This window comes from Nomia melanderi, chromosome 2, assembly GCF_051020985.1.
Source record: "Nomia melanderi isolate GNS246 chromosome 2, iyNomMela1, whole genome shotgun sequence".
Taxonomy (NCBI): Eukaryota; Metazoa; Arthropoda; class Insecta; order Hymenoptera; family Halictidae; genus Nomia; species Nomia melanderi.
This window is the reverse complement of record NC_135000.1, coordinates 26,152,485-26,179,578: the sequence shown is the minus strand read 5'-3', so window position 1 is coordinate 26,179,578 and position 27,094 is coordinate 26,152,485. Positions and strand designations below refer to the sequence as shown.

Genomic DNA, 27,094 nt, shown 5'->3' with positions numbered 1-27,094 from the left:
ATCATGCAATATGTCATATACAAACACATAACTTCCAATGAAATATATATATGAAATTACATATAACTTATACGAACAAATGTATCGTTACATGCCCTATAATTGCATATCATTACACACGATCATGTTACACTGGCGTATATTCTATTACAACACCTCGGTATAAACCTGTTTTTAATTTCAGCCGCTCGGACCGGGCAGATACCCCAGCGCGTCGTTGTTCTACCCGCGAAATTCCTAATCGGTTGCGCAATCGTCGACAGGCTTCTCGGAACTCCTCGAAGGAACGAATAGGATAGATCGGTGGTGCACGGTTGCAGCCTCTAAATTGTGGTTACGTAAACCGTGAGCCGATCAAGGGGAAACGGAAAACGCGGCTCGGTTCGCGGAGAAGAGCGGCGCGCACCGTGGAAAAGTTTTCTCCTCGCGGCTCGGCCGACGTCGTTCTCTTACCTGGAGCGAAACACGTGGCCTGGAGTGTCGTTTGCTGGTTCTGGCCGAGTGCTGCGCGATAGACGGCGGGAGGGGGGGCTGAGATCTCCTCGCGATCGGGTCGTTCGCGTTGTTCGGCTTGTTCCTGACCGTAACCGTGTTGTTCGGGGGATTTCCACTCGGCGGTCGCGCGGTTGCGGTCCCGGTCCCGGTCACGGCTGCGGCGTTCGTGGACGGCGCGTCCCGATGGCTCTTGGTGCGGCGAAGTAGCCGCCGGAAGGTGTTCTTCACGGTGGCGGCGAGATGCGCCCCGCCGCCGCCGCCACCCCCGCCGGCGCCGCCGCGTTCGCCGGGCTCGTTAATCGGTTTGTACTCGAGCATCTTCGCTTTCGCGGCGGGCATCGGTGCCACTTTGTGACCAGCCGATTCCGTCACGTACATAACAGGCGAGTTGTCGCGGTTGCGAGACGGGCTGCTGCGCCGCGGTCCTCCTCGCAAGCGTTTATCGCTCTTATCCGCAAGCTAGGTTTCCAGCTCTCCGAGATATCTTTCTAGCCAGCAGCGTGTGGAAACCACGGACCTCCGCCGCACTCCTCGGGAGACCACGCGAATCACTCGTTATCGGAACGAAAGAGGATTCGGAAGACGAATCGAAGATGATCCTGTTCCCGCGTAGTCGTCCGTGATCCTCGAGCGATCTCGCAAGGGGGTATCCTCCGGCGGGAGGATGTATCGTTCTACGGTCGTTCCAGGCTGGCACTCTCCGCACAGAAATGGGATCGACGAGTGTCGCGCGCGGCATTCACTGGATCGCGTTCGTTAAAGCGCCGACCGTGTCGCGGCTGGGTATCTGCGAGCGGAAAGAAATATCGCTGCAACGACGGCTGGACCGGTGCGGGCCGGAATGGCAGCGCGACGAACAGCTCGGAGACCGTCGAAATCGAAGCGCGCGTGCCGTCCCTCACCCTCTCCGCTGCTTTGCTCGGTGTCCGCCTCTCCCACTGCCTCGAGCCTCTCTTTTCGATTTATCTTTTTCTCGGCGCTTCGGTTGCCGAAACTCGTCCAGCGTGTGCCCGCGCGGGGTCCGGATAATACCGCGAGAGCGCAGGTGTTGCCGGCTGCTGGCCGCGGCAGGTGGAAGGCGATGATTTTTTGTTAGTCGCGAGAGTTTCGAGTTTCAGCTGGCCAGGCGTTCGTCTGCGATTCGCGGCACGGAGTCGGCCAGCCGCGTTCTCCTTATCGCGATCGACCGGAGAGTCGGCGAATCCTGCCTGTCGCGGCCGGGTCGAGATCGAGATCTAGTCTAGAGAGACCTGCGGCAACGATCGCCGAGCCGAAGCGGTAAACGCGTCACCCTCGGTACGCGTTACTTGCGTGCCAGCCGTTTTTGTTCGCGATCCACGAGCCGCGTCGCGTGATCACCGGCATCGGTATCGGCCCGTCGACGACGGTGCTTTCCGCGAACGCGGCGAATCGAAGGTTATGCGCGCGTCCCCTATCGATCGGCAACGTAATCCGCCGGGAACAACGGGCACGCGACCAATCGACGAACAAAGAAAGCGGACGCCGAAAGAAACGATCCGCCGATCGACGGAGCGCGTTCGAGAGCGGGCTCTCCCGTCGGTGACGCAAGAATCGCGGGACGTTCGATAATCCAGCGATCGGCCTTGCCTCTTACCCTCGACGCTCGGAGGAGAATCTATAAAAATAGTTGCGCAACCGACGCGATCGGAGTTAACCTCTTCGGATAAGCGGAGATTTCGTATCGGGGAAAGGAGACGCGGATCCACTTACGTCGGGATCCGTTTAAGCGAACCACCTGTCATTGACTGGAATCAAGCGTAAACGACATCTGCCGCAATTTCCGTTCGAATTTAGCGCAGAACGATCCGCTCGGCCTCGTCCAGACGGGCAATTCGAAGAAACGATCTCGAGCGGGTATCGTCGATTCCTCTCTCCGACGCTCCGAACGAAGAGAGCAGGCCTCGCGAGAGATCCTAAACGCGTTCCGATCGTTCGCAGATTGCACTCGTGCGAGCCTAAATGGAACCGGACGCGCACAGCCCGCGACTCCGAGAGCGAGTTCGTTGCTATCCGCGTCTGTTCGGTTTACTCCGGAATTACGCGCAATTCCATCGCGTTTACCGTAACGAGGCTGTTTCGCGGGACGGACGTGTTTCCGACGCGAACGCGGGACGTCGTCTCGCAAGCATTGAACCGCGGCGGCAGCAGCAGCAGCTGACTTTCGCCGAGGCGGCCGCGAGTTTCCCTCGCATCTCGCCGACTCGAATTCTCCGCTGATTCCCTCGCCGCGGCCGTTTCACTCGCTCGCACTCCCGAAAAACCGACTCGCGGACACCGGTCTTTCCGCGACGAGAGGTCGTTCTCCAGGAGCAACGAACAGGCGGACGCGTTTCCCCGCGAGCGGCGTGTCACGACGTGGAATCGCGCGCGGCTGCGGAGTGGGAGCGAGAGCGCGCGACTTCCTAATGCCGTTAAGTTAAACGAATTAGGCCAGTTCTTCGATACGCGGACAAGCACGTAACCTTAGACTATATAGCCGAGCGAACGGGGATTGCGTTTCGACTATGACGCACGTCCGAGCCACGAGACCCCGCTATCCTCTAGGCGCTTTGCGGCGTGCCGAACACTTATTAACCGCTTTCCTCGTTTCCTACGGCGAACGCGCTGACGCGTCTACAGGAATGCTACACGTCCGCCGCCGCTTTCTACGATTCCGACCGATTATCGGAGTCGGCTCCGATCCTCCGCTCTCGATCGAATTTCGCAACCTCCGCGATGCAACGCGGTCGCGGTTATCTGCGGCGTTATCCGAAGAAGAGTTTCGTCAGATTCCGCCGCGGAACGATCGAGTTAATCTCCGCCGACGTACGAGCGAAACGAAACGAAAACAAACGGGACCCCGGCAATGTTTCCACTGGCGGCGCTCGATAAAGCGGAAAAAAATCTACGCCGAAACGGCGACGCGACGGCCGTCGACGAACCTGTTGCGTCAACGGAAGGCAAATTAAAAGGCAACGCGTACCGACCACGCTACGTACACCTATCGTTCCTCCGTTCGATCGGCCGTTCGCGTAGGTTCGACCGACCGATCGGTACGTGCACGGCCTACGATAAACCTGCGCGTCGATGCCCACGAGCGGCGGAAAAGTGGAACGTTCGAAATCAGCGGCGTCGGGCTAAACAGAGACGGCCGGGAATTCGTTTTCCCGATCCGTCCGACCGTTGTCCCGTCGCGGTTTACTCGTCGGTGTAGACCAAATCGAGATAGAATCGATCGACGCGCTGCGAGACCGATGAACGCGCGATACACGCGTGGTCAAGGTACGGCGGGACTAGATAATTTTAATGCGGCTAAACCGATGTTCCTCGATACATTCCTCGGCGAGACCTGTTATCGCGTCGAAATCCAATCCACGCGGCGACGTCCGTCTCGTTCGATCAAGCCTGGCCCGTTGCGACTCGCCCGACGATCGAACCTCCTTCGATCGCTCGAGACAGAGGGATCGCGGCGGAGTTTGCGTCCAGCTGGGAGAGAGAGATCGGGCAGGATCGCGGTCGCCGATGCAACGCGGGAACACGGTGTACCTTAAACGGCTCCGTTCACCGTCCCAGGAGGCACGCGGCATCTCGTACGAGACCGAGCCGTTTCCACGGATCTTTCTCACGCACGCGTACAACACATATATGCACACCGTCGTCTCCAACACTCTCGGATCCTAGCGGCACATCGCGAGACCGAAAGAACGCGTTCGCGAGGGGGGTGGTCGCGCGCTGCCACGTGCTCTTCCGCTCCGTTTCGTTCCGTTCACCGTGTCGGCCGCTCGAAATCAATTCCGAGGGGTCGCAGGAAGGGTGGATCGCGATCGATACGCCGGCTCGAGAAGAGACTCGCGAACGGGTCGAACGAACGTGCTGCTCGATCGCGAGTCTCGTACCTACTGAGCGCGGAACGGCCGCGGAACGAGCGCGAACCACGAGGACGCGCGAGCTCCGCTCGAGCCCAGCTCTTTCGCACTGGATCTTACCGCAACCGACACGCTCGTCCCTCCTCCCACCCTCTCTCGTTCCGTCTCTCTTCCACTCTTTCTCCGTTTCGCCCGTTCTCCTTCTCGCGCTCCCTGCCCGCCTCGAGCGCGCTCTCTCTCGCACCCGGCCTCCCCGTCGCGTCGTACGCGTAGTCTCGTGCACGCGTGCACGCATGGCCACGCAACCGGGAGAGTTACGCGCAGGAACGCGTCGCGAGGCAAACATTTTCGCGGACGGGACGCGGATCGTTTCGGCCGGCCGATCGGACCCCGGCGCCGCTCGACGAAAACGCGCCCCACGAAAATCCCATGACCCCGCGCGGTAAACAGAGCTCCGCGGGGCGGAACAGCGCCGCGCTTCAATCGCTTCAATGAACGTCGATATTAAATCGCGCAAACGTTTCTCGTGACTTTCGTTGAGCGGCCGACGACGGCGACGAGGCCTCGCGAGTCCGATTGCGGACCTCCTTTGTTCGTCCTGCGTTTAATCCGGTCACGTACGGCACCGTTGGACGTGCATGCGTTTATACGTGCATCGGATGCCACCGCTCGAATAGAAATTAAACGCGACCGAACCGCGCCTAGATGCGTTCGTTGTGCAACGAATGCGTTTAGAGGAAAAGAGTATGGTGACGAGGACAGAGAGAAGGGAGCGAGCGGAGCGGGAGGGGGCGAGGGTGACGGGTGCGGGAGAGACGCAGAGAGAGCGGCATCGCGGAGGTAAGGGAAGGTGATACTCGCCGGAGAGGCGGAGAGATGGATCCATTAGATTAATTGACTTCAAGACCCGGCGCATCGTACAACATGCACGGAATAAGCCTCTCGAGACCAGCGCGCCGCTAATATGCTTAATGTCAAGGTAAATTCGTTCAACTTTCCAGCGTTCCCGTAACGCTGCTCGGTTCGCTGTTTAAGAAAAATCACGAGGTTTCCCGTCGGGCAGGGCCGATCGGGGCGGAAGCGGGTCGCCGCGCTCGCACCCCCTTGGAAGCAGGGAAGCCGATTCCGTGCGGCGAGGCCGTGATCCGGCCGCGGAGCGGTTCCTTCGCTTTTAAATTCCGCTCGAAAGTGCAATTGCCCGGTGACTCGAATCGAGCGTAAGAGGGAACCGAGTTATCGATCCCCGAGTCGTATACGTGCAGAAATCCTTGACACGTTCCCTTTGCGCGGCGGCAAGATCAACCCAGTTAATGGTCGGATTACGGTCTCTCGTGGCGAGATGATCGCGCGGGGCCAGCCTTTCGCGGGAAGAACGCCTCGATCGATCGGGAAGAACGCGCTCGGTGTTACGTTACGAGCTGTTTTCCGCTCTAGTTCGGAACGCGGGTGCGATGTTCCCGGCGTGTCATCGGTTGGGGAACGCCTCGCGACGCGGACCGGAGTCTCGTTCGGTGAGCTTGTCCGGTGATTAACACAACCTTTTCTCCGAACGTTCTGAGCCACCAGTCGGTTTGGCGAAGGTGACGCGATCGCGGCGACCGGCTGCGCGTCATCGCTACCGTTAACGTCCCGTTTCGGTGAATGGAAACCGTCGGCTCTCGTCCGCGAGACCCGACGCGCGACTCGAGCCGCGGAATGATTTTCTCGAAATTCGCTCGCGACGCGATAACCCCGGAAGAAAGCGATGGTGGTCGCAACGCTCGCTCGTATCTTCTGGGGGGCGGATCGCATTCTTTTCTTTCGCGGATAGCCGGGACGAAAATATTGCCGCGAATTTCGGCAACGCGCCTTTGTTGTTGATCGACGGCTGGTTTTCGCGCGGTCCTCGCGACTCGTGATATTATTATTAACTTCACACACGTGCAACGTGCCTTTACCCTTCGATTTATCGATCCCCCAAACCCGTATACACATGTAGCCACGGGAAATGCGTAAATCCCGAAGAGTGGGCGTGCATAAACGTGGGGGAGCGCAGTCGGTGCAGATCGTTATGATTAATTTTTGGATCAACAAAAACTTAGGGCCACATTGTACTCTGTAGTAAGCAAATATTAATATTTCCGCGTGTCAAGACCTTGAATTTTATTTTTGAACGAGTACCGGTTAGGTAAAGTATGATTGAGAGGCAACGATTTCATCGATGGTCAGTCGAGCGCATTTCCTTGGTCAATCAAACTGTACAAGTTTGTTAAGATTTAGATTCGATATTCACTACGGACGTATACCTCAGCAGTATGTAATAAGCTGAAATTATCAATAACCGTTCCGTACTTTCGACGATCGAATCGAGTAATAAATTCTCAATAGAAACTTTGACGTCTGTAATGTTCCGTCAACGATTTAGCACTACTCCACGTCACTCCGCGCGATGATTCACGGATGAATGAAACACTGAGACTTTCTAGTTTGCGCTAAGCACCAAAATTATCCGCCTAACGGTCACTACGCGTCGTTAGGCTTTCCTTTCGAAGGAGAGAACATTTTAGGCGTGAACGAGGCGGCGGTTCGTACCGAGACGTAACCTTTGTCGCATCCATTTTTCAGACGTAATCGATGCGGAGTGGCCGAACCGCGACCCTGACATTACGTTCGATATAGAAGGGATCTTGAAAAAATGCAGCGTCGAATTCGCTCCGGCGAATCTTTCGCCGAGAACGCGGAGATCAGGTGAACGAGATACGAGACGTTCTTTCTCGCCTCTTCGATCTGAAAAACGCACCGACATCGGCGCCGATTTCGTTCCGTATCGATATATCATCCATGGAAATTAACCGGTAGGTAACGCGTGTCAAGGACGCGACGATCGTGTCGTGTGTTCTCTTATCTTTTCGCTCGCGAGGCGATCCCGCGGTTGCGAAAAACATCGGCGCGATGTTGAACGTGCATTATCCGATCGAGCGGAGAGACTCGCGCACGATTCCCAGGCGTTTTCGAGTCGATATCGCGAGATCGCTTTTGCGGTGATCTCACCGTGACGACGGTGATTCCGAGAAGGAGAACCGACTGAGCGAAGCCGAGCTCCGTTACGTAATTCCATTCGGGACCGATACGCCACGAAACGAAAAAGAGCCTGGAGTTTTCCAGCGCGCGGTTTCTCGCCGGAGCGGCCGTTGCAGCTATCGGTGTTGTTTCTCGTCAGGCTTTAGCGATAATTTCCAGCGAGCCGATATAGCTCACTCGAGGCCCTCGCCGAGCACGGGACGAATCCTCGTTCGACGAACGCCGCTAGGTAGCCCGGCCTTCTCGAGATACGATTAATTTGCAAAAAAATTCTTCACCCTCTCTGCCGCGGATCGAGAGGGTCGAGAGTGTATCGCTCGCAGTTTTCGACGGATCAGCGTTAAACGGACCACAGCGCGCCGCAGCCGAGGAAAACGCGGGGCCAATAACGTTTAAGTTAAAGGGGACATCGCTGTCGGCGACGATGACGCGACAAGGCGATGCACGTTGCCGGTATTTATAGGAGAAACACGAACAAAATAATGTTATTCGATCAATCGGTGTAAAACGCCGCGATAGAGGACGCGAGCTAATTAGACTTTAATTAATCGCTTACGATCGCTGGCTGCAAACCTCGCGACGTACCGCGAGAGAATGATCTTATTTCTCGTGTAAATCCGAGCCACGAGACGCGCTCACGAAATTTCAACGGAACCGAGCGATACCTAAGACCGTTCACGGATGCACGAACGGAGCGACGCGCAGCCCGGTTTGCGGTTACCATCTGCTTTCTTACCGCAAATTGCTCCCGAGCCGTGAAAGAACTCGAATACCGTGTCGGGTTAAACCCGGTACGCGTGGTTGATCGATTCCCGAACGTTTTCGTCGCCTATCGCGTCGGCGCGATCGCGCGGTTCCTTCTCGATACGCGACGGAAACGGGAAAACCTGTAGGCACGGCGAAAAGAACCGTGTTACGGGCCTCGCGTGGACGTCGAACGAGAAAGACACGGAGGTTTCCCCACCCTCGGCGGGGAAATCGCGCGAGATTTTCTCGTTTAGCGATGAAAGTCGAGCCGCTCGGTCACGCGCGAGGGAAAACAAGCCTCGATTTCACGCGGTTTTCGATCGGTCCATGTTTCCTGCGCGATTCATCGTTCCAGCCGCGTCGCCTGGCAAAATCTCGGCCCGCGCGGTGGAAGCGCGTGCAGCCGAGTTCCGTGGACAGTGAACAGCGGCGTGGTCGTTCCACGAGGTCAACCACGCCGGTTTCTCGTAGGTGGAACCCGACTTGAGAACAATTGGCAAGGACCGTGCCACGACAGCGTCGAGAAGCTGAGCGAGAACGGGGACAATTGATTCTCTATGCCCGGCTGCGCTGCCATTTATGGCGGCCACCGCTCCTCCCCATCCTCCAGCTACCTGTCCGTACAGTCTTACGTGCGAGTCCCACCTGATGAGGCGGTCTCTCGTAATCCTTTTAGCCGAGAACTCCCCGACAGACAAATTTCTCGACGAATCGGACGGACTCCGATTCCTTCGGCCGACGGAATGGGACTTCGCCTAGGACTTCTGCCCGCGGCCCCTCGCGAAACGAGATTTTCGAAAGGAAATTCATCGAATACTCGAACAACGGAGCCAAAGGCGACCCTGAGGATCCCCTAACAGGAGGCACTAGTTATAACTTCAACTCCAATCTCGGCGAAGATGGGTGGAAGCGTCGAGATTACGTCAGAAGCCGCGAACGGTTCTCCAAGAAAATAATGTTCCCTTGATTAATAGCGGCGGCACAAGGCTCTCTCGCCTGCGACACGAAGAGGTTCGAGCTGAACTTCGGAAAGTCGAACAAAGTTCCTTTCGCTTTCGCGCCGCTGAGATGGAATTATAGCCGGTTCGAAGGTTTAATCGATGGAGATACGCGACGCCGCGCGCGGCCAATAGAACGCGCCCGTCCCCGTCGATCGGTTTTGTCTCTGCTCTCGCGTCGCGCTGATCCGAACGAAAAGACTGCGATCGCCATCTGGCGTTACCTTGGCAAACGTCGCGAACCGACTTAAAACTCTATCGGTGCACCGCGACGATTACCGCATACGCGGAAACGTTCGGCGGACCGGCGTGGCGCGCGGCGCGGCTTTTATCGGCGAGACAGGCCAGCGTCGCTACACCCCCGCAAACGAGTTTCCGAGGATCGAGCGTTTCCCTCGATCGAATTTCGATCCGCCGGTCCCGCCGGTCGCGGCGGCGGCGACGGCGCGACCCGATTCTCGTAATTCGAGAAGACCCTTCGAACGCGGAATGGATCGTTCTCGGGGCGAGCATAATTTCGAGTCAGGTGAAACGGCGAAACGACCGTGGCCAGTTGGTAAATGCTCGAGCGACGAGCGACGAACGACAAATGCGTCAGGGTCCGGCGAATTGGCGGAATGCCGTGGACTAAATTCACGCTCGACGAATAATTTTCTGTATATACGACTCCGAAGAAAATGGAATGGCTAAACTTAGGTGTCAGCTGATACGCGCGAACGCCGGCGAACCGATAATCCGTTGATATCGACCCAATCGCGTTTGAACGGCGCCGCGTCGGACGCTGCCGATCGATCCAAGTTTCCGAATTACTCGAATCGAGCTGGGAACCTTATCCAGTATGTATGATTTCGGTACCGCTGGATCTTGATGGCTAGGCTCAGGAATTCGGCCGATTGATCAGTTTCCGTTCTTCCTCACTCAGCACGCTGTTGGTTCTATTTCATGTTTCCCGATATTTTCGGTAGTTTCCTGTTCGATTAGTTACACGTAACCAGTGCACACTACGAAACTGGAGGGACACCTCTCGCCCCTGTGTCGTTCCGACGAACATCGAATCATCTCCCAAACTGTAGACGCAACCGATGAGTCGGTGGGACGCTGCAGCGGCGTACGAACGGCCGGTTCGTCGTCGACTAAAGTCAGGCTCAACAATTGCGAACGGTAACGATCGAGCGCGTCGCGTGTCGCCCTGTTCAAGAGAATCGTCGAGGAGAATCGTCGTCGGCCAGGGAAAGAGGGATTCACTCGGGAGTGGGGAATGCGCTCGGGAGCGATACAAATGCGAGGGTATCGTTGGTAAACGACCGGCGGCCATGCACGTCGTTCTGACGGTTGCATCGTCGCGATTGGAGACTGCCGTCTGGTCGCGAGGTAACGCGAGTTTCTCCGCCGAGGCGTTACGTCGATGACGGCAATTAACGCTGGATCGATGTCGTCCTTTGGTAACGCGAACCGTCGTTCGGGTCAGGGTCAACGCGCAACGTCCGCATATCCGCGGCGGTTTCGAATCGGCTCGTTATTCCTAACGATCTGCTCGGCGAATCGCGACAGCCATTGAACTTTCGCGCTCGCTCGCCTCGCCGGTCAGCTTCCGTTGATCGCGCCGTCGAAGCGGATTTCCTAACCGGTAACGCGATGGCGACATCGATGGCGGGAGACCCGTCAACGCCGATTCGATGTCACCGACCGTACCACCGAAACCATATTCGGCCGGTGAGCCCTATTCAAGGTCTACCGGTAGGATCGAATCGAGCATCGCGACGCATCGGACACTTTCCATCGGCGACGGTCGGCATACTCGCGCGCGCAAAGGACGCCGATGGAGCGAAACGTTCGCGCGGCGATCCTCCTCGGAGGCGTTGGACGCGGCGGGAGCGGATGAACGCGAAAACGCGTGTTCCCGCGGCCTTCGCCGGGAGAAAATTCGAAAGCGAGCAATCGTGAAAACCTGTTCAACCGAGTGGTCACCGTCCCGCGGCCGGGCGCGACTCGTTTCCGACTCGTGAAACGAAGTTCGCGCCGGCACAGCTCGCTGGAAGGATGCCGCGTGTCGTCGCGTACCGTCGCGCGCCATCGTCTCGATCGTTTCCTTCTCCTCCTCGGGCAAGCGTTAGTACAGTGCAACAGCCGAGCACCCCGATCCGTTAACCAAAAGACGTCACGAAACAGCACGAAACGACGCGATCGTCGCAAAGTAACACCACTTCCAAAAAAAAAACATGTTTATGCGCGGTCACGAGCACGATTACAATCACGATTAGCTCGGCCGGACGAGTTTGCGGTAATCGGCCGGGAAACGGTACCGTCCTCTCTACTTGTTCATTTCCATCCGCGCTCGCCGGCGTCGGAGCGCCGATGCCGCCGGTTACCGCAGCCCGCGATCCGTGCTCCGAGCGTAATCGTTCAACCGCGTACCCTTAACGCGTTTCGCGTGACAAGGCACATTATCGATCGACGAAACGGTGACGAGCTTCCGATGGAACGCGATTCGACTTTCAACGGTCGAATCGCGGGTTTGTTTAAAGGAGGAACGTGCGCGAATGTCGCGACGTCTTCGCGCGTAACGGAGCCGTCGTCCGCGGCGCGAGCAAACGCGATGCGATCGATCATAGGGTCGCTCGTGAAATTCTCGTTTCACCCGTGGCATATTTGCAGGGCGGGCGAGATGAACGTTGAAAGGTCGAGAAACGGTTCGCCTCCGGAGCGACGTTACCGGGCGTTAATCCGCGGAAAATAACTGTACGCGGATGGTAGTCGGGGAAGAAAACGGAAACAAGTTAACAGGGGAACAACGCGGGGCAAATTTATCGCGCGAACTCTCTGTCACCGTTTCGTCCCTGAATACAAAACAACGAGTAAAACGGACATTACTGTAAGCGGACTTTCGCCAAACGTTGAAACTTACTTTGGAGTTTGTGACGTGGTCGGCCGGCACTGATTCTGGAACCGTTTGCAGAGTGCTCCGCATACTAGCGGACATTGTAGGCCAGCCAGTTTCACTGCCTCAAACCCTCCGACGCTTTAACGGTGTAACCTCTTCCCCTACGCCTGAAACAGAACGTGTACACGTGAACGATCGAGCGGCGAGGCGATGCGGTGACCGAAAGATGTACCTTCCGGTGGAAACGGTATTATTATAGGTTCGCTCGTGGTTGCAGTCGCGCCGAGGAACGAGCACCGATATTCGATTCATTTCCTAGCGCCCTATCGCGTGCGCAGGCTGGACCGGTCGGCTCCGTTCGAAAGGTTCGAACGCTTCTCGAGCTGCAGCAGCCGACTCGCTCGCGTCTTCTTTTTCGTTTGCCGTACTCCAGTGAAAAACAAAGTCCCGCTTATCGAACGCGGTGCTTGATAACGGTGCATCCGGTCCATCCGCGATCGCCGGGCCGCTCTTTATTAATTGGTATGCGCGGTGAACCGTGCGTTCAATTAGAACAGTGCCGTCCCCGCTTCTCGATCGAGCGGCGTATCTCTACCGCGCGCTCACGTTCCGCTCGGCCCGCGAACGGGGCACCGACGATCGATCCAAGACTTCCCGTCGACGAACGACGGAGGCACCGTTTAACGCGTCGACTGCCACGGCGGTCACCGATCACCGGTTTCATTCCGAATCGGCTCGAGAACGATTACAATGGAGCACCGTCACGCACGAAACACGTCGGTCCCGAGGCGCGACGCGAAACAATATTTTACGATCAGTCGCGAACGAGGACACGGACCCAGCGTTGCATTAGCTCGGCCGTCGAAATGGGCCGGCCGAACTTACACAGGTAGGCGAGAGTGAATCATACCTTGTAGCCCGCCATTCCTCCGAACGTATCGCCGGGGCAACTTCGACTCTCGTTCGTCCGACCGCTATCGCGATTCTCTCCCTACTTACGATTAGCGTCGCTCTTCCTATCGAGGCGTGCTCGCGCGTTAGATCCCTCGAATCTGTCGGAAAAGCGACGCTTTCTTCCATTCCGATTGTGAAAACGGCGAACGTTCGTTGCCCCCGGTGCCGGCGTTCAGACGATCGCACCGAACTGGAAGCCGTACGAACGAAATCGCGGAAAACGAAACTGCGCGATCGATCGATCTCGTCGAGCTGACCGAACGAGTCGCGCGTTTCCACCTCAGCTGGACCGAACGGAACAAGGTTGGCGAAAGTTGTTCCTCGGCATTGAGAGATTATTAATCCCGGCGAGCATTATCTCCGGCCGCCTCATGGACAAGGCGAGTCGGCGTGAGAAGAAAATCCCCTCGAATTTTCGGGGTTAATCGAAAACCGTTCCGATGCACGGCCATTATCGGTTCTGCCGGCGTGTCAATCGCCGACAGCATCGGGAAGGATGGGCGAAACTGGGAAACTTAGCAGTTTCCACGGGCCTCGAGCGTAATAGCGGGACCAGGTAGCTCGCGCGCTTCGGAAACCTATAACGTTTAACGATCAATGTACCGAGGATAACCGCCGCCTTGCCGATAACAGCGATTTCATGGTCCGTGAACGGGAAAGGATGCTGCTTCTTTGGAACGAGATATTTTCGAATCGCGACCACGCCGTTGCGCGTAATTTTCTTAGGAGTCCCCGCCGCCGTCGCCGCCGCCGCCGTGCAGCACACCCCGCCGGCGAAGGCGCGACACGCGAAGAGTGAGAGGACCGACACACTTCCGCCTTTGGTCGACCGCCGCGTGCAACACAAAAGCCGCAAACGGGTCGGATGTGTACGGTATTAAAGTCATACATAACAAGGAGAAACTCGGTCCGCAAGCGTTGAGAAACGGGTCCTCCGTCGAATTCGCTCCTCGAAGATGGAGGGAAAGGTGAACGTGGGCTGGAGCTGTTACCAAACTCGCGTGAAAAAAACGCGGCCGACAAGATCGATGGTTTCCCGAGCCGATCGGGAACGCCGGCACCCATATGCCGATCGTTTCGCGACACGGTGCCAGCGATTCGTACGATCGGCGGGCGCTGGCGTCGGGGCCGATTGCCGTGACCGATTCCCCGCATCGGGGGAACAGGTGTTTCGAATACGCTTTTATTGGATGGGCACCTGCGGGACATCGCCGACTAATTATAGCAGCCAGCGCGAGCGTAAGAATCGCTGGGGCGCGTCGGCCTCCGCGGCACGGGGAAAAGTTTGCCCGCGAACTAATCGGGGGCGTAGGCGCGCGCGTCGCCTCTCGTCGTCTCGTTGTCTTTTAAAGTTCGAGCCACCTGTGGCTGGCCGCGGGTGCGGAGATCGCGGAAGCGAGCCGCGCTCGCGAAAAAACCCAGGTGCGAGGAGCGTGCCCGACGTGGCGGACGCCGCGAGTCGAAACTGGGCTAGTCGGAGTCGCGAGAAATTAGGTCCTAGACCATCCCTATGAACTGGGTCAGCGGTACACGCGCGCAGCTGGGGGGGAGGTGGCCGTGCCACCTCGAAGTCCCGAATTTCCTCTGGCCATCGTCGATCAACGTTTCGTGTCTGCCTCCTCTCTCGCGTTCGTCGGTAGGCGTCGAGATCGGTTCTGGCTTGGGGGACACGGGTGATAATGGATCGCCGAGGGATCGTTGGATTCGCCTCTCCTCTCTCTGCCTTGTTCCGGTTCGTTCTGTCGTGTTTCGGTTTGCCGGTGGTAGCACGCTGGCCGTGTGCGAACGCTATTACATAAACTCGCGGACCGGGCTTCCATAACGTAATCCAAGAATAAATCGTTGGCTGACGGGTACCGATGAACTCTCGGTAAAAGAGATTATTTTGTCTGGTCGAGGTATCGAGCGCAACCGCTTTCGGTCGCGGGAGAAAGGGACCATCGGCGTCGTGCGTATCCGTGTGTCCCGTCCCGACCCAAACTCGACTAAACCCGACAGACGACTGGACGCGTCGCATCGATTCGCGAATGTCGGCGCGCCGTGGCAGCCGGAAAATCCGATAATCCTGATCCGCGGCGTCGTGGAATCGAACCACGCGTCTCGAGCACCGAGCACTCCGTCTTTCGAGCAGCGACGCGTCCTCGAGCAACGCGAGCGTATCCACGGCGGCTCCGACAGATCGGTGACGCGTTCGCGAATGCAGAAAAACGTTTCCTCAGCGTTTTCGAAGCCTTTCCGCTCGAAATTCCCGCTGCTTCTCGTACCGCGATCATTCCGGTGCGTCGAGGCTACGAATCATTACTATCAAAAGGATTTCCGAAGTATAGATAACACGGAATCGCGCGAATTCGCGGCGAGTTTCTCTCGTCGGCAATAGTCGCGATAGGGTGCATCGCGTTAGCGTACGCGAGAAGGGGGGACGACGCGTTTCGAGCGAGGCGGATTCACAAAAGGTTACGCGCGAGGGGAGAACACGGTAGAGTAGCGTGGGTGACTCTTGGCGAAGGAGACAAAGGGACGGAAGACTGGCTGGCTAAATAAAAAGGAATAGAAAAGCAAAAGCACAGAAAAAAAAAGAAACCGAGTATTTCGACCGGCTTCGAGAAGTCGCAGGTTGCGTTGCTCGGCGGACACGAGGAAGTGGGCGGTCCGAAGAAGGCGTTCGTAGTTGTCAAACGGTCGAGTACCGTCCGCACGAATGATCATTCTATATTCTACACCGAGGAATACCGACCGACCCGCTAGCTGGCCACGTTCAGCTCTTTCCCTAGGTGGTTCGCCGCGGACGCGCGAACCGAGTAACTCCGTTCGATGTGTAGACGGCGTGAGATGTATAGCGGAACGGATTAACGGATGATAATGGTTCCGAACGGGTGAAACACGGGTGGCGTCAACGAGAAATTCCATTCGATACGCGATAGCGGCGGACTGGGAACGAAAATGCGAAGAGTTACGGTGTACGGCGGCTTCGAGGGCGAAAATAAAAGGTGAAGCCGCCGCTGAACAGCAGGAGGGGAGGGGGAAGCCTTTCGGGAGCCAAATTGAATGTGTGTGTCGATGTCTGTGTGCGCAAAGAGAAAATAGAGAGAGAGATAGAGATGTAAAGAGAGAGAGAGAAAGAGAAAGAGAGAGAGAGAATGGAGAAAAGCGAGGTGGTTTCTCGCGAGCAAGTTTTTCACTGGCACTCCTTCCCCCCCTCCCGTCAGCACCCCCAGCGAAAATCCAATTTCTTTTAGATACTTACCACGGCTAACACGATCGTGCACATAAGCGACAGTCATACATAGGCAGAGACGCACGCGAACGCAGGTACACGGGGTACGTACACGCGAGCACACGCGCGCACGCACACACAGCCATACGAACGAAACCCACACCCACTTACTACCAGTTGGTAGGTAGTACGCGGCGACGAGCTTGGGAATATATCACTCTCTGTTCGTTAAAATACGTTTGCGTCGAGGGGATGATGCATACACGCGTACGCAAGTGCGAGAGCGGCGACACGAGTGCGAGTTCGTTTATCTTTCGAGGTAAAGTCTCGGCCCCGATGTCGATGTCGATTTCGATTTTGATGTCGATTTCGATGTCGACGTGTGACGGAGGTGGTAACGGCAGCGGCGGCAGCGGCGGCGGCGGCGGTGGCGGCGACGGTGGTGGTGGTGGTGACGGCAGCAGGATCAGCAGCGACAGCAACGATTTTAAGCCTCGTCCGCCACATGCAGCGAGTCCCCGATCTGAGATCGGCGACGAACGCGAGAAATACACCCGGGAGATGGTGATCGCGTATCTCGGTGGTCGCACATCGGTACTCGGTCGTGTATGGAGTCGCGAGCGCGCGAGCTCGCGGTTGCTCGCTCCGTACCTATCTTCCTCTTTTGCACACCCGTCGCGTCTCTTTCCACCGCACAAAGTCGCAGTCGCTCGCTCTCTCTTTTTCTTTCTCTTTCTCGCCCTCTCACTCCCCCTCTTCTTCTATCCGACACTCTGCCACCGTTTCTCTCTATCGTTCGGGGTTCTACCGACTACTCTCTCTCTTCTTCTTCAATGTTCTCCGTCGGTCTCTCTCTGGATGTCCGTCAGTAACCTAGAAAGCGGTGGCGGCGGCCATTCAGGATTACGGGACTCGGTCCGTACGTCCGCTTGTTTGAGCGACTGAGAGAAAGAGATTCACCGAGCGGATACGCGACTTACGTCCCGTTTCGGCAACGATATCGCGCGATTATCTCGTTTCTTTTTCGATCGTTACGTTCACGGGGCGAGGTATCCGTGAATTTTCATGCCAAGAGAGCGCGCACACGCACTCACGCACGCAGGCAAGCAGGCAGGCAGGCAAGTAGGTAGGCAGGCAGACAGGCAGGCAGGCAGACAGACAGGCAGGCAGGCAGGCAGGCAGACGGGCAGACAGGCAGGCAAGCAGGCAGTCAGGCAGGCAGGCACGCACACACTTCGCTCTCGCGACGTTCAAAGATGCAACAACGTTGAGATACACGCAGTTAAAAGGTTAATTCGAAATCACGGCCACCGACGACCACCGTAGAAATCATCCGAAATGGCCACGGAATCGGCACTGTACTCTCATTCGGACGCACGCACTGTTCACTAGCCGCGATCTCGCTCGAGAGAGCGCACCTTCGCCACGACAGATCGGCGAGAGTACCAATACCCAGCTATGGGTGTGCTTCTTTTACCAGCGTTCTCCCGTTCCGAACAACGCGATAACCACGAAACCGGCTGACCCTCGAAACGAGCGACTTCAATGCAAAAGATATTTACCCATTTGTGACAGATTTTCCGTACGAGACGCACCACATTAACGACTGTCCCCCACCTATTACCACATACAGACATTACCACACTTCGATTTTTCAAGATGGCGACGCGCCGTCGTCGAGCCGAAGCACGATGCGGACGAATCGTCAAGTTCTAGCGCTGCCGTCGCGCCAATCGCTGGTTACCCGACTATGAGCAACGTGTTTACCCGGGAATTTTTGAATTTTCGATACGCGCCGATATCGTATAATACCCATGCTAGTCGTCCCATGGTTCCCGATATATTTTAAAAAGGATAATGTTGGGAAAATAATATCTACGTTGATAGTTTCAAGAATATTATTTCACACACGCTCTCATACAATTTTTTAGTATTCACTCTACATTCCATTTGCATAATCGTGAGAAACCTCTTCCATTACATATTTATTCAGTAGTTAAATACATCGACGACAAGTCTTCGTACAGATCTTTGTCGGTTTTCAGGAACGTACAAAAGATGACTCTGTCCATCTGCAAGTAGAAAATATTTTTCTATATTCTAGCAGGTTTCGTTGAAGCTAATTTTACATGAATAGAATCTTACCGCTTCGTTGTTTTTAACCAGAAAGTCTTTAACTGTGGTCATAGCAGTTTTTGCAGCTGGTCCTTGAGGGTACCCGTATATTCCTGTTGATATGCAAGGGAAAGCTATTGTACGTAGTCCATTTTCTTTGGCTATGGCAAGACTATTTTGATAACATTCCCTCAACTTTTCTTCACCTGATCCTTGCGGACCAACGGTATGAATGACGTCTAAAAGATTACGTCTATGAAAGAGCTGCTTGTTATATCTTGTTGTGCGTACTAACATTTAGCAGGCAACATGTAGCCCCCAGTTATCTTAGCTTCTCCAACTCTACAGCCTCCTAAAGTAGCACACTCCCGTTTTAAATTTGCTCCAGCTGCCCTGTGGATAGCTCCATCGACTGGAGAATATTGTATACAGTTAATTCATCAAATTAACGCTATTGTCGCGACTGTTTCTAATAAATAAATCAGCATACCCCCACCACCACCAAGAAGACTCGAATTTGCTGCATTCACGATAGCATCTATCTCTAGGGAAGTAATGTCACCACTCCATATGGATACTTTTTTGGCTAGTTCATCGATTTTTTTCACCTTGTTTGTCTTGTCAGTGAGTTTCGCTTTGTTCTCATTTAAATAATCGTGCAAGGTCGGAATCTGATCCAACGTGGTAACGTTTCCTTTGTACAATTTCCTTTTCTCTTGAGATGGCATGGTCAAGAATTTCTCTATTCAAAAGAATATAGTGATGATAAATATTCCGTGTTATTTTCTACGCAACATTCGGTCTTGATAACATTATGCGTTGTTAGATCGAAACAATCGGCGTATACATAACCACCAAAATGCTATGAAAATAATCGTGTGCCTTACGTTTTTCAATTTCAAATGACATCTTCGCCTTGGAATTGGAGCTACTGGTAATGTTCCTTCCCAATAACGAACTTTGAACGATCGGTGTCAGTACAACAGAAACCGGAATTCGATCGGCAACCGTTGCCTACAAATTACAAACAAATCTAGGTTCACTCAAACGGAACTGTTAACACAATTGTAATACGAAAACATCTTTTAAGAGGTCTCTTAGGGCAATCTTAATTCGCCAATTTCGCACTAGGTGGTGCACACTTTAATTTCAGTATGGCAAAAATTCCGTTTCTGCTCGTCTATCAAGATATTATCATATGAAACTACCAACAATTTCCAAAATTATACTAATGATATGGGAGGTTTTGAACAACTAAACTGAATAATCGCAAGTCAGAAGTCATTTTACATAAATAGTTTGCAAGTGTACAAAGATTATTGTACGAATCACCATTACTTTGGACAACTGTATGTAGGACTGAAATAAACAGCAGTATCTTTCAAAAAATGGTCGCACGTTAAAAGTAAGAATTTTACACAGTTTGATCGAGGTATCTTAAAAAATAGGGGTACACGATATCCAATAAAAATTCTTGTCTCACTAGCCAATTCGCTCGATTTTAATTATCTTCTGGTCGCTTACTCTGAGAGCCAACATAGCCTTCCACTTAGAAGTGACGTTATGAATTTATATGAATTCCTTTCGTCACTAGAAAACTGAGTCGACGTTACAGTTTTTACGTTCCTGTTACAGTTTTACACTTATTTGTGGTAAAACTTTAAAATCCGTTGTTTTATTTCTGTTTACATAGGTTACGGTCTCGACCGGCACAAACGCGCTATCTATTGGTGGCTTAATAATACACGTTACATATAATGGGAATTTTTGTCTATAGCTTCGAGAGTCCATAAGCTGAGAGCCTCAGGGCCCCCATACCGTTTCGATTATTACCATATAATACACTCGTAGCGAAAATAAGATATATAAGTAATGAGACTAAAATCTTGTATTATCGGTAACGTCGAGCACGACACCGAAATGGTACGAGAGTTCTGAGCCAACGAAGCCTGAGACTGTTTCTCATAAGCTACAATATCTGTACATACATTAAGTTTGCGTGAAAATACCCTTGTGCACTCTACATTGAGGTAGAGTCCACTAGTGCACCGAGAAGACATTGTCGGTAATTCAGAATCGTGTATTAGTATTCGATCACTATACGCCATCTACCTGAAACGTGTAGTAGCTTTTGAAATTTACGTAATCTGTTTTCTTACTGGATCAAGGACCATGCTGAAGGAGAGCAAAGAAAAAGTTTCATCGGATAAAAGCTTATTTCTTGTTGTTCTTATATTCACATTATGGTTTTCTTTTTGTAACCGTACCAGATAAAATGTTATACGAAAGCATAGAGTACCTTGTTCATGTACTAATTATTTTCTTTTCATTATTTTATCTATTATTTTATGCTCTTACATCTTTCGTGCAATATTACACGTTAACTTTGTCGTTACTTTGCTATTCTTCAAATGTTTGTTCCTTTAGTAAAGATACATTTTTATTTGTCGTAGGCGTAATAAGGAGTGGAATCAAATAAACTGTGAAATGAGACCATCAACTTCACCAGCGATTCACTTCGTTACATCTTCGCCCCGCCCTTCACTTCGTCCAACTTCACCGACCAATTCTAATAATGACTATTTGAACTTTACCCATGTAACGTATCGCCCACGCGATGCTTTAGTGCGCCAAATCTGTCCTCGGACACAATTCTCGGTGCCCTTCATCTACTTCCTTCCGAGGGAGGTGATCTCGCTACGCAACCGTCCCCGATCGCAGAACTGTTCATTCAAGTTCAAGACTTAGTTTTGCATCACATGGATGAACATACTTAACGAGAAACTGATTATTCCCGAATTTAGGAGAATACATAACGATAAATTATTGAACGAAACGTGTCAATATTAGTAAACGATACCGCCGATTCAATCGTCGTAAGCTATGGGTCCGATTTGGGTGGGGAAATCGTTGGCTAGGTTGGATCTGAAATACTTGCAGCGGAGTTAGGGGGCATACGAGGTGAATGAAAAGTAATGGCAACGCCAACGCCAACGCCGATACCGAGCAAGACGCCGACGCCGACGCCGACGCCGATAGTCGACGTCACCGACGCCGACGCTACACCGAAGGGAAGCGCCGAACGACCGAACGAGCTTTCCAGTGATTTTCTCTGTACGCGTGTACACAGACATAGGAAGGCATCGCAGCGCATGCTGAAAGCTTCCACTATCGATCCACCTGCGCCCGAGCTTCCTCGCTCGCTTCACAAGTTTCGCGAACGTCGTCTAGATAAAACAGTGTTGCGTGCAGCTGCCGCAACGAGACATATTTTTTAATTCTCCGTAGACTTTCGTGATTTTTAGCAGCGAGTCGCGAGACACAGCAGGAGGAGGAAACGATGACGCGTCGTATGGATTATAGCAAGGCCATCCTTGTATTATGTGAGTACTTCGACGGCTTGTCCTTTCGCGACTTCCGAGAACGCGTTTTTTATTAGTCCGTCACTGAAGTCCTGCGGTTCCATTGTGACGCAACGTACGAATCGAAAACGCGTGATAATCGCTGTTCCATTGTCGCCTTGTAATCGAAGTAACGGTCACACTTGCTGAACAAGTCGAGATCACTTTCCTCGACGGCACTGAATAAATTTCTATATTTGGAGATTTCGATAATTGGAGACTTCGACTTGATAATATACTTGTATACTCGTCAATTGTAACGACCGCGACTTTCGTCGTCGCCGAGCGACACCGTGCACGGTTTCAATTTCCCGTTTTTAATCTCACGGATGGCGTGTGAGAATTACATTTGGTTAATTAATCCGTATCGCCAGTTCAAAGAAAATACTGTCGCGTGACTGGGCGATCGCGTGATGTGTGTTTGGACTTGGAGAAAGATAACGAACGCCGTTCTCCCGATATTCCTCGGGCTAGGCCGACCGTCCACCCCCGAAATCCCGTCGAAAGAGTGAACCACCTCGCGAATGCTTCCGGTTCAAGGAACGTGAAGAAAGAGCTCGCGAAAATAACCGTCGCCGAATGCACGCATCGCGCCGGAAAAGCGTCGCGTGCACCGGAAACAGTGTACCCTATCGTCTAACGAATGACCTTTCCACAGGGTGTGTCTCGAGCACAGCGATCAGCGTCCCCAGCACTTCGTCGTTGCCGCAAAAGTTAGACGAGCAACTGTACACGACACGCAGGACGCCGAAAGTGCGAATCGACCTACCTGTTTCCAAGTCGAAGCAGCCTGTGGTAAGAATACTCTTCCTTTAAATATAAACACGGAAAAAATAACCGCGCGGCGGGCGGCGTTTATAGACGGTTCAAATGGAAATTACGGATCGAGGCTGATAAATATTTAATCGTCGCGGAAGTCCACGGCTGGAGCTCGTCGGTGAACCTCTCGCGATCGATACACGCGTTGGAAGTTGTAATGATCACGATGCAGCGTGCACGCGGAATAGTCGCTTTAATCGGACTCGCGGACGTGCTTTTTTTAACTTGACGTGGAGGTTGACAGCACGTATAGATCTGACGTTTCCAGTAAAGGTTGCCTGTTGCTTTTAGATCGTTCTCTTGTAGAATCGAACAGCGCTTTCCTATAGCTAAAAGCGTGCTATATAATTCTTCTCCGAACATTCCGATAAGCAGCTCTACGAGCAAGATAAACGGTTTCCTTTTTTAAGGGAGATTTCAGCGGGAACGAAATTCTGAACTCTGAGAGAACCACGACGACGATGCTGTTGGAGTCAACGACAACGCACAAATCATTTTCCACGGACCAGCCTCTGTACCGTTTAGACGGCAGCAACGGGCAAGCTTGCATTCTTCTACAAGTGGACGCTTTGATCACGGTGAAATATCGCACAAAGCTGGGAGAGGATCAGGTATGTCACGGTATCGACCGTGAAACACGAACGGCGAAGGGGCGCGTGCTCCTGCGAAATTAACGCGAACGCAATACGTTCCCGCAGGAAGCGAACATTTATGTACCGAACGATGCCACGGTGACCGGGAACTGCAACGACGAGAACACGGTTACGATGTCTTTGAAGTGGAACGCGTTCCTGCTTTCGTGGAGCTTCGCAAAGGTAATCGTTTCTAGCTGCGTTTTACTGGCGGGAACATCGATACTAGCCGTCTTCGCCGGCGCAGCCTCGAGGTCGCGGGGGCTGCTCCGCCGCGTTCGAGCTGCAAGCGAAACGGTCCAATTGTTTCCAATGAAAAACGACACCTCACCCTCCCGCTCCTTCCCCCCGATCCCCTATCTTTCCAGTTCCATCGCGGCTTTCGCGCGGCGAGCGTTTCAACGACGATTCTGCTGCGCTCGGTGTTCTCTAACGGTGTCACGATTACGATACGTCGATCGAAGGGTGAATTATGAATGTTTTAGACGCCGGGCGGAGAACGGTGGTACGTCGAGAAAATTGAGCTGACCTATAATTCGAGCGACCGACACTTCGAGCACATCGATCAGCCGGGTAAGTTGCATCGAGCCTCCTCGGACGAGAACGGTTGCTCCACTTACGCCGCGACGTTCGATTGATTTCAATTCCTGTTCCTCTTCAAGGCAAGACCATCCGGTTGAGCACCGCGCAGAAACACAGCCCCATGTTGTTCCCCACGCCGATCGGGAAGTCGTACGCGTGCAATAACGAGACGGCAATACCCCTGACTGACGGCAAGAACCACGCCAGCGTGCTGCTCAGGTATACCGAGACGAGATTTCCGGCGTTCTACGATCGATCGCGTTGAAAACGCGGTAACGGCTCTCAACGGCGACTGACATTTCAGAGGTATGAAGCTGCAACCGTTCAAATTCAAAAACAACGAGTTCGCGGCCGAGTTCTCCTGCACGGCGCTGAGCGCGCGCGGATTCCGGGACGAGACCGCGCCAGTCGCTGTCGGCTCGACGTTGGCCGCCGCTGTTCTGCTGACCATCACCGGTTACGCAGCTTTCCGTTACTTCAAAGTCAAAAAGGTCAAGTACGACACCATGGAGTAAGGAAGGTGTCCAGGAGGTTTACAAGATGATCGACGATCAAGCCGCGCGAATGTAAATCAACGCCGAGGATAACGGAACCGATCGTTCGTTTTTTTCTTTCTTTATCGCCGGAACGATCGGTGCCGGGATCGTCCGCATCGCACGAATATATATCATCTCGATTATCGAACGCGCGGAGCCGGACTCCGGCGGATTCGCATAATTCCCGTCGATCTAAAGCGAACGCGGGAAATCGGTTGTCCTCGAGTCACCGATAGAACGAAGCCCTGTCAGGCAGCTAACAGTTTTCGAGGAACGAGTTGGAGGTTAGTCGATCGATCTTTATCGCGACGTCGCGAATTCCGTTTCCTTGCCGAACGCGACCGTAACGATCGGATCCGCGATTTTTCGAGTGTCGACGTGTACATAATACTAGTATTATTATTACTATTCTTATTCTTACTATTATTATCATTATCGTTTATCTTTCTTATTATCACTGTCGTCATCGTCATTATTGTTATCATCGAAGTTTATTTACTTGTAGCGATTTCCCTCGAACTGCTTCCATTTTTACGGCGCCGCGAAACAAGATCCCCGTTCTGAACTGCATCGGAATAACTGCTTCTACTTACACATTTTCCACGCGTTCAGCGTATTCTATTTTTCGCTAAACGCACGTTGGCGATCCAACTCACCGTAAATACCGTTGCGTTTCAACGGGCACGTTGACAGTCGGAACGATGATTTTCTAATTTGCCGATTGTTCTTCGCGGTCTTGCATCTAATTCCTGTTTACGTGTACTACGGTTCCTAGTATAAGTCGTTTCGTTTTCAACTTCAGATCGTGGATGTAATATATCGTGTAAATATGTTGCAGCGATCGGCGAAGCTCGCGATCCATTAGTCGTTCGTTCATGTTTACGACGAGAAGGTGTCTACCGCGGGGGGAAATTAAACGCGCGGTCGTCGTCTGCTCGAATAGATTGATTTCACTTGGTTATCCCGCTTCCTTTCGACTGCAAAACGACTCGAGCGGCCTCGGCGGCCCTCGGGCCGAGCGAACTTCGACGACCGCGCGGAATTTTTCAATATCCTTTAACATATCACGAACGTGCATTCATTGTTAGTCGATGAATAGACCATTTTACCGATGTACTAGCGTATAAACTCGTTCCTGGGACGATCGGGTCGATTTAGAAAACACGAACGGCTTAGACAAGCGTTCCTCTCGGTCCTTAAACTCTTCGTACGCAAAAGATTTCGTAGAGCGGGAAGAAATAGCGGAGGGAAGATATGAAAATCGAACGATTCTCCAAAAAAATCCCGTTGAACGTAGCTATAGTTACGGAGCAATTGCATACTTACGAGGAACCTGTATGTGTGTTTGCGACACGTATAAATTTAATACAATTATCGATATATGAACCTCTGTCTTCCAAGCGCATATTAAAGTTGAAACTTCGTGTGTAAATATATAAATACTTACATACATATACGTATATATACATATATATGTATATTATGAGTATCGCGTATCATATTTCTGTGACGAAGTCAACGTTGTTAGGATCGTCGATTCGCGAATCTGCGTTGGCAGAACGGAGGAATGTCTTTCCCTATTCGCGCGATTCGATGAATTCCAGAACGGACGGACGAGAGATAGAGAAAAAGTGTGAAAAAAGAGAGAAAAATGTAACGATATAGAGAATACGAGAGAAAGGGAGGGAAAGGGAGAGCGTGCACGCCACGGACCGTGGGTCTCCGCGATCGGTTGCAAGACATTTCTACGTTTAAATTTTTATGCTACGAGAAAGTTATTTACAATAGGTACTCCGATCTTATCACGGAGATGGTCTACATGTAATTACGAAGATGTATTTTTGTGCTAATGCCAATCTTATTATACATAAATATTATCAACGGTTAGGAGGTAGTCGATCGAGAGGTTGCAGGATTCCTTGCCGGAACGGCGCGGAGGAAAAGCCGCGTGGCCCGGCGAGGAAACCGTGCGAAGCCCCCGACAGTTCCGTTGGAACACGACCAGTCCAATCGAGTCGAGTTACGAGAGAACGCGACGAATTACGAATCATATCGCTTGTCCTATTTCTGCAATGTTAAGTATCGTAATACTTATTTTAACGCGTCGAGTCGCGTCACGCGAGAAACAGAAGGCGGACTACTCACGTATTTGCGGAACACGGCCACAGGATGGTACGTAATAAGAGTCTATTAAGATTGTAGCATATCGATCAAATAAAGGCTGTTATACAAGTTTGTTTTTCACCGCAACCGTTCATCCCCCCCCAACTTCTTCAGCGTCGGCGTGACGCTTTCAATCGCGCCGCGAATCCCCGAGACATCGACGATCCTTTGAAATTGGCACGGACATTAATATTTACGATAGCAGATGCGTGTTTGCGATATAAGAGAAGGGTGGTCACGCGACATAATAATTCGACGACCACCGCGCCGCGCCGCGCCTCGCCGCGCGGCACCGCGCCGCTGGAAAAAGGGCGTGAAAAGTACAGTCAAGCAGGCTTATACCCATCGAAGGGAACCTAACTAAAAGGGAACCTCCGCCCTTTACGCAACTCGACGCACAGTTGTCAACAGTTCATTGTCGCAATTTCCATTGAAACGTCGCCGCGACAATGGCACGAACAGGCCGATCGCATTGTCCCCGACGTGCATCTCGTCGACCCTCCGACTGTGGGTAGTACGAGCAGTCGAGGAAATCGCTCCTAACCGAGGATTACGCGCCGTAATCTCGGATCTTACGAGGCTGGCTTCCGTGTCCGTCTATAATCGCGAGCGTAAAATCGATGCGCTCGGA

General features: G+C 53.1%; 3 protein-coding genes across 14 annotated transcripts in view; 1 reads left to right on the top strand and 2 right to left on the bottom strand.

Annotated features, from left to right (window-relative positions):
* Window positions 1-12,215, bottom strand: part of LOC116433157 (serine/threonine-protein kinase MARK2) — a 52,929-nt gene extending 40,714 nt beyond the window's left edge. For 7 of the 12 annotated variants that reach the window (XM_076364988.1, XM_076364993.1, XM_076364995.1 and 4 more), the window contains exon 1: window positions 12,072-12,215. Coding sequence is in view for 4 of the 12 variants with exons in the window: in XM_076365000.1 (XP_076221115.1) it covers window positions 454-873 (420 nt within the window). In the remaining 8 variants the exon portion in view is untranslated. Of the gene's footprint in view, window positions 1-453; window positions 1,283-1,397; window positions 4,019-4,041; window positions 4,486-12,071 lie in introns of those variants that run through there. The other 5 variants (XM_076365000.1, XM_076364998.1, XM_076364999.1 and 2 more) reach the window with 5 other exon arrangements.
* Window positions 12,216-18,099: 5,884 nt separating this feature from the next.
* On the bottom strand, window positions 18,100-20,071 carry LOC116433187 (macro domain-containing protein PG1779). The gene is made up of 6 exons (XM_031990987.2): window positions 19,855-20,071; window positions 19,218-19,344; window positions 18,821-19,072; window positions 18,626-18,742; window positions 18,361-18,569; window positions 18,100-18,287 (listed from the first exon to the last, which is right to left on the bottom strand). Exons 1-6 carry the CDS (start codon window positions 19,867-19,869, stop codon window positions 18,201-18,203), a joined length of 807 nt encoding a protein of 268 aa, XP_031846847.1. The 5' UTR covers window positions 19,870-20,071; the 3' UTR covers window positions 18,100-18,200.
* A 1,455-nt stretch (window positions 20,072-21,526) lies between these two features.
* LOC116433186 (lysosome-associated membrane glycoprotein 5) lies at window positions 21,527-26,532 on the top strand. The gene is made up of 7 exons (XM_031990986.2): window positions 21,527-21,713; window positions 22,390-22,526; window positions 22,961-23,161; window positions 23,249-23,365; window positions 23,668-23,755; window positions 23,845-23,983; window positions 24,069-26,532. The coding sequence occupies exons 1-7, from the start codon at window positions 21,671-21,673 to the stop codon at window positions 24,277-24,279; spliced, it is 936 nt and encodes a 311-aa protein (XP_031846846.1). The 5' UTR covers window positions 21,527-21,670; the 3' UTR covers window positions 24,280-26,532.
* Window positions 26,533-27,094: the final 562 nt, after the last annotated feature.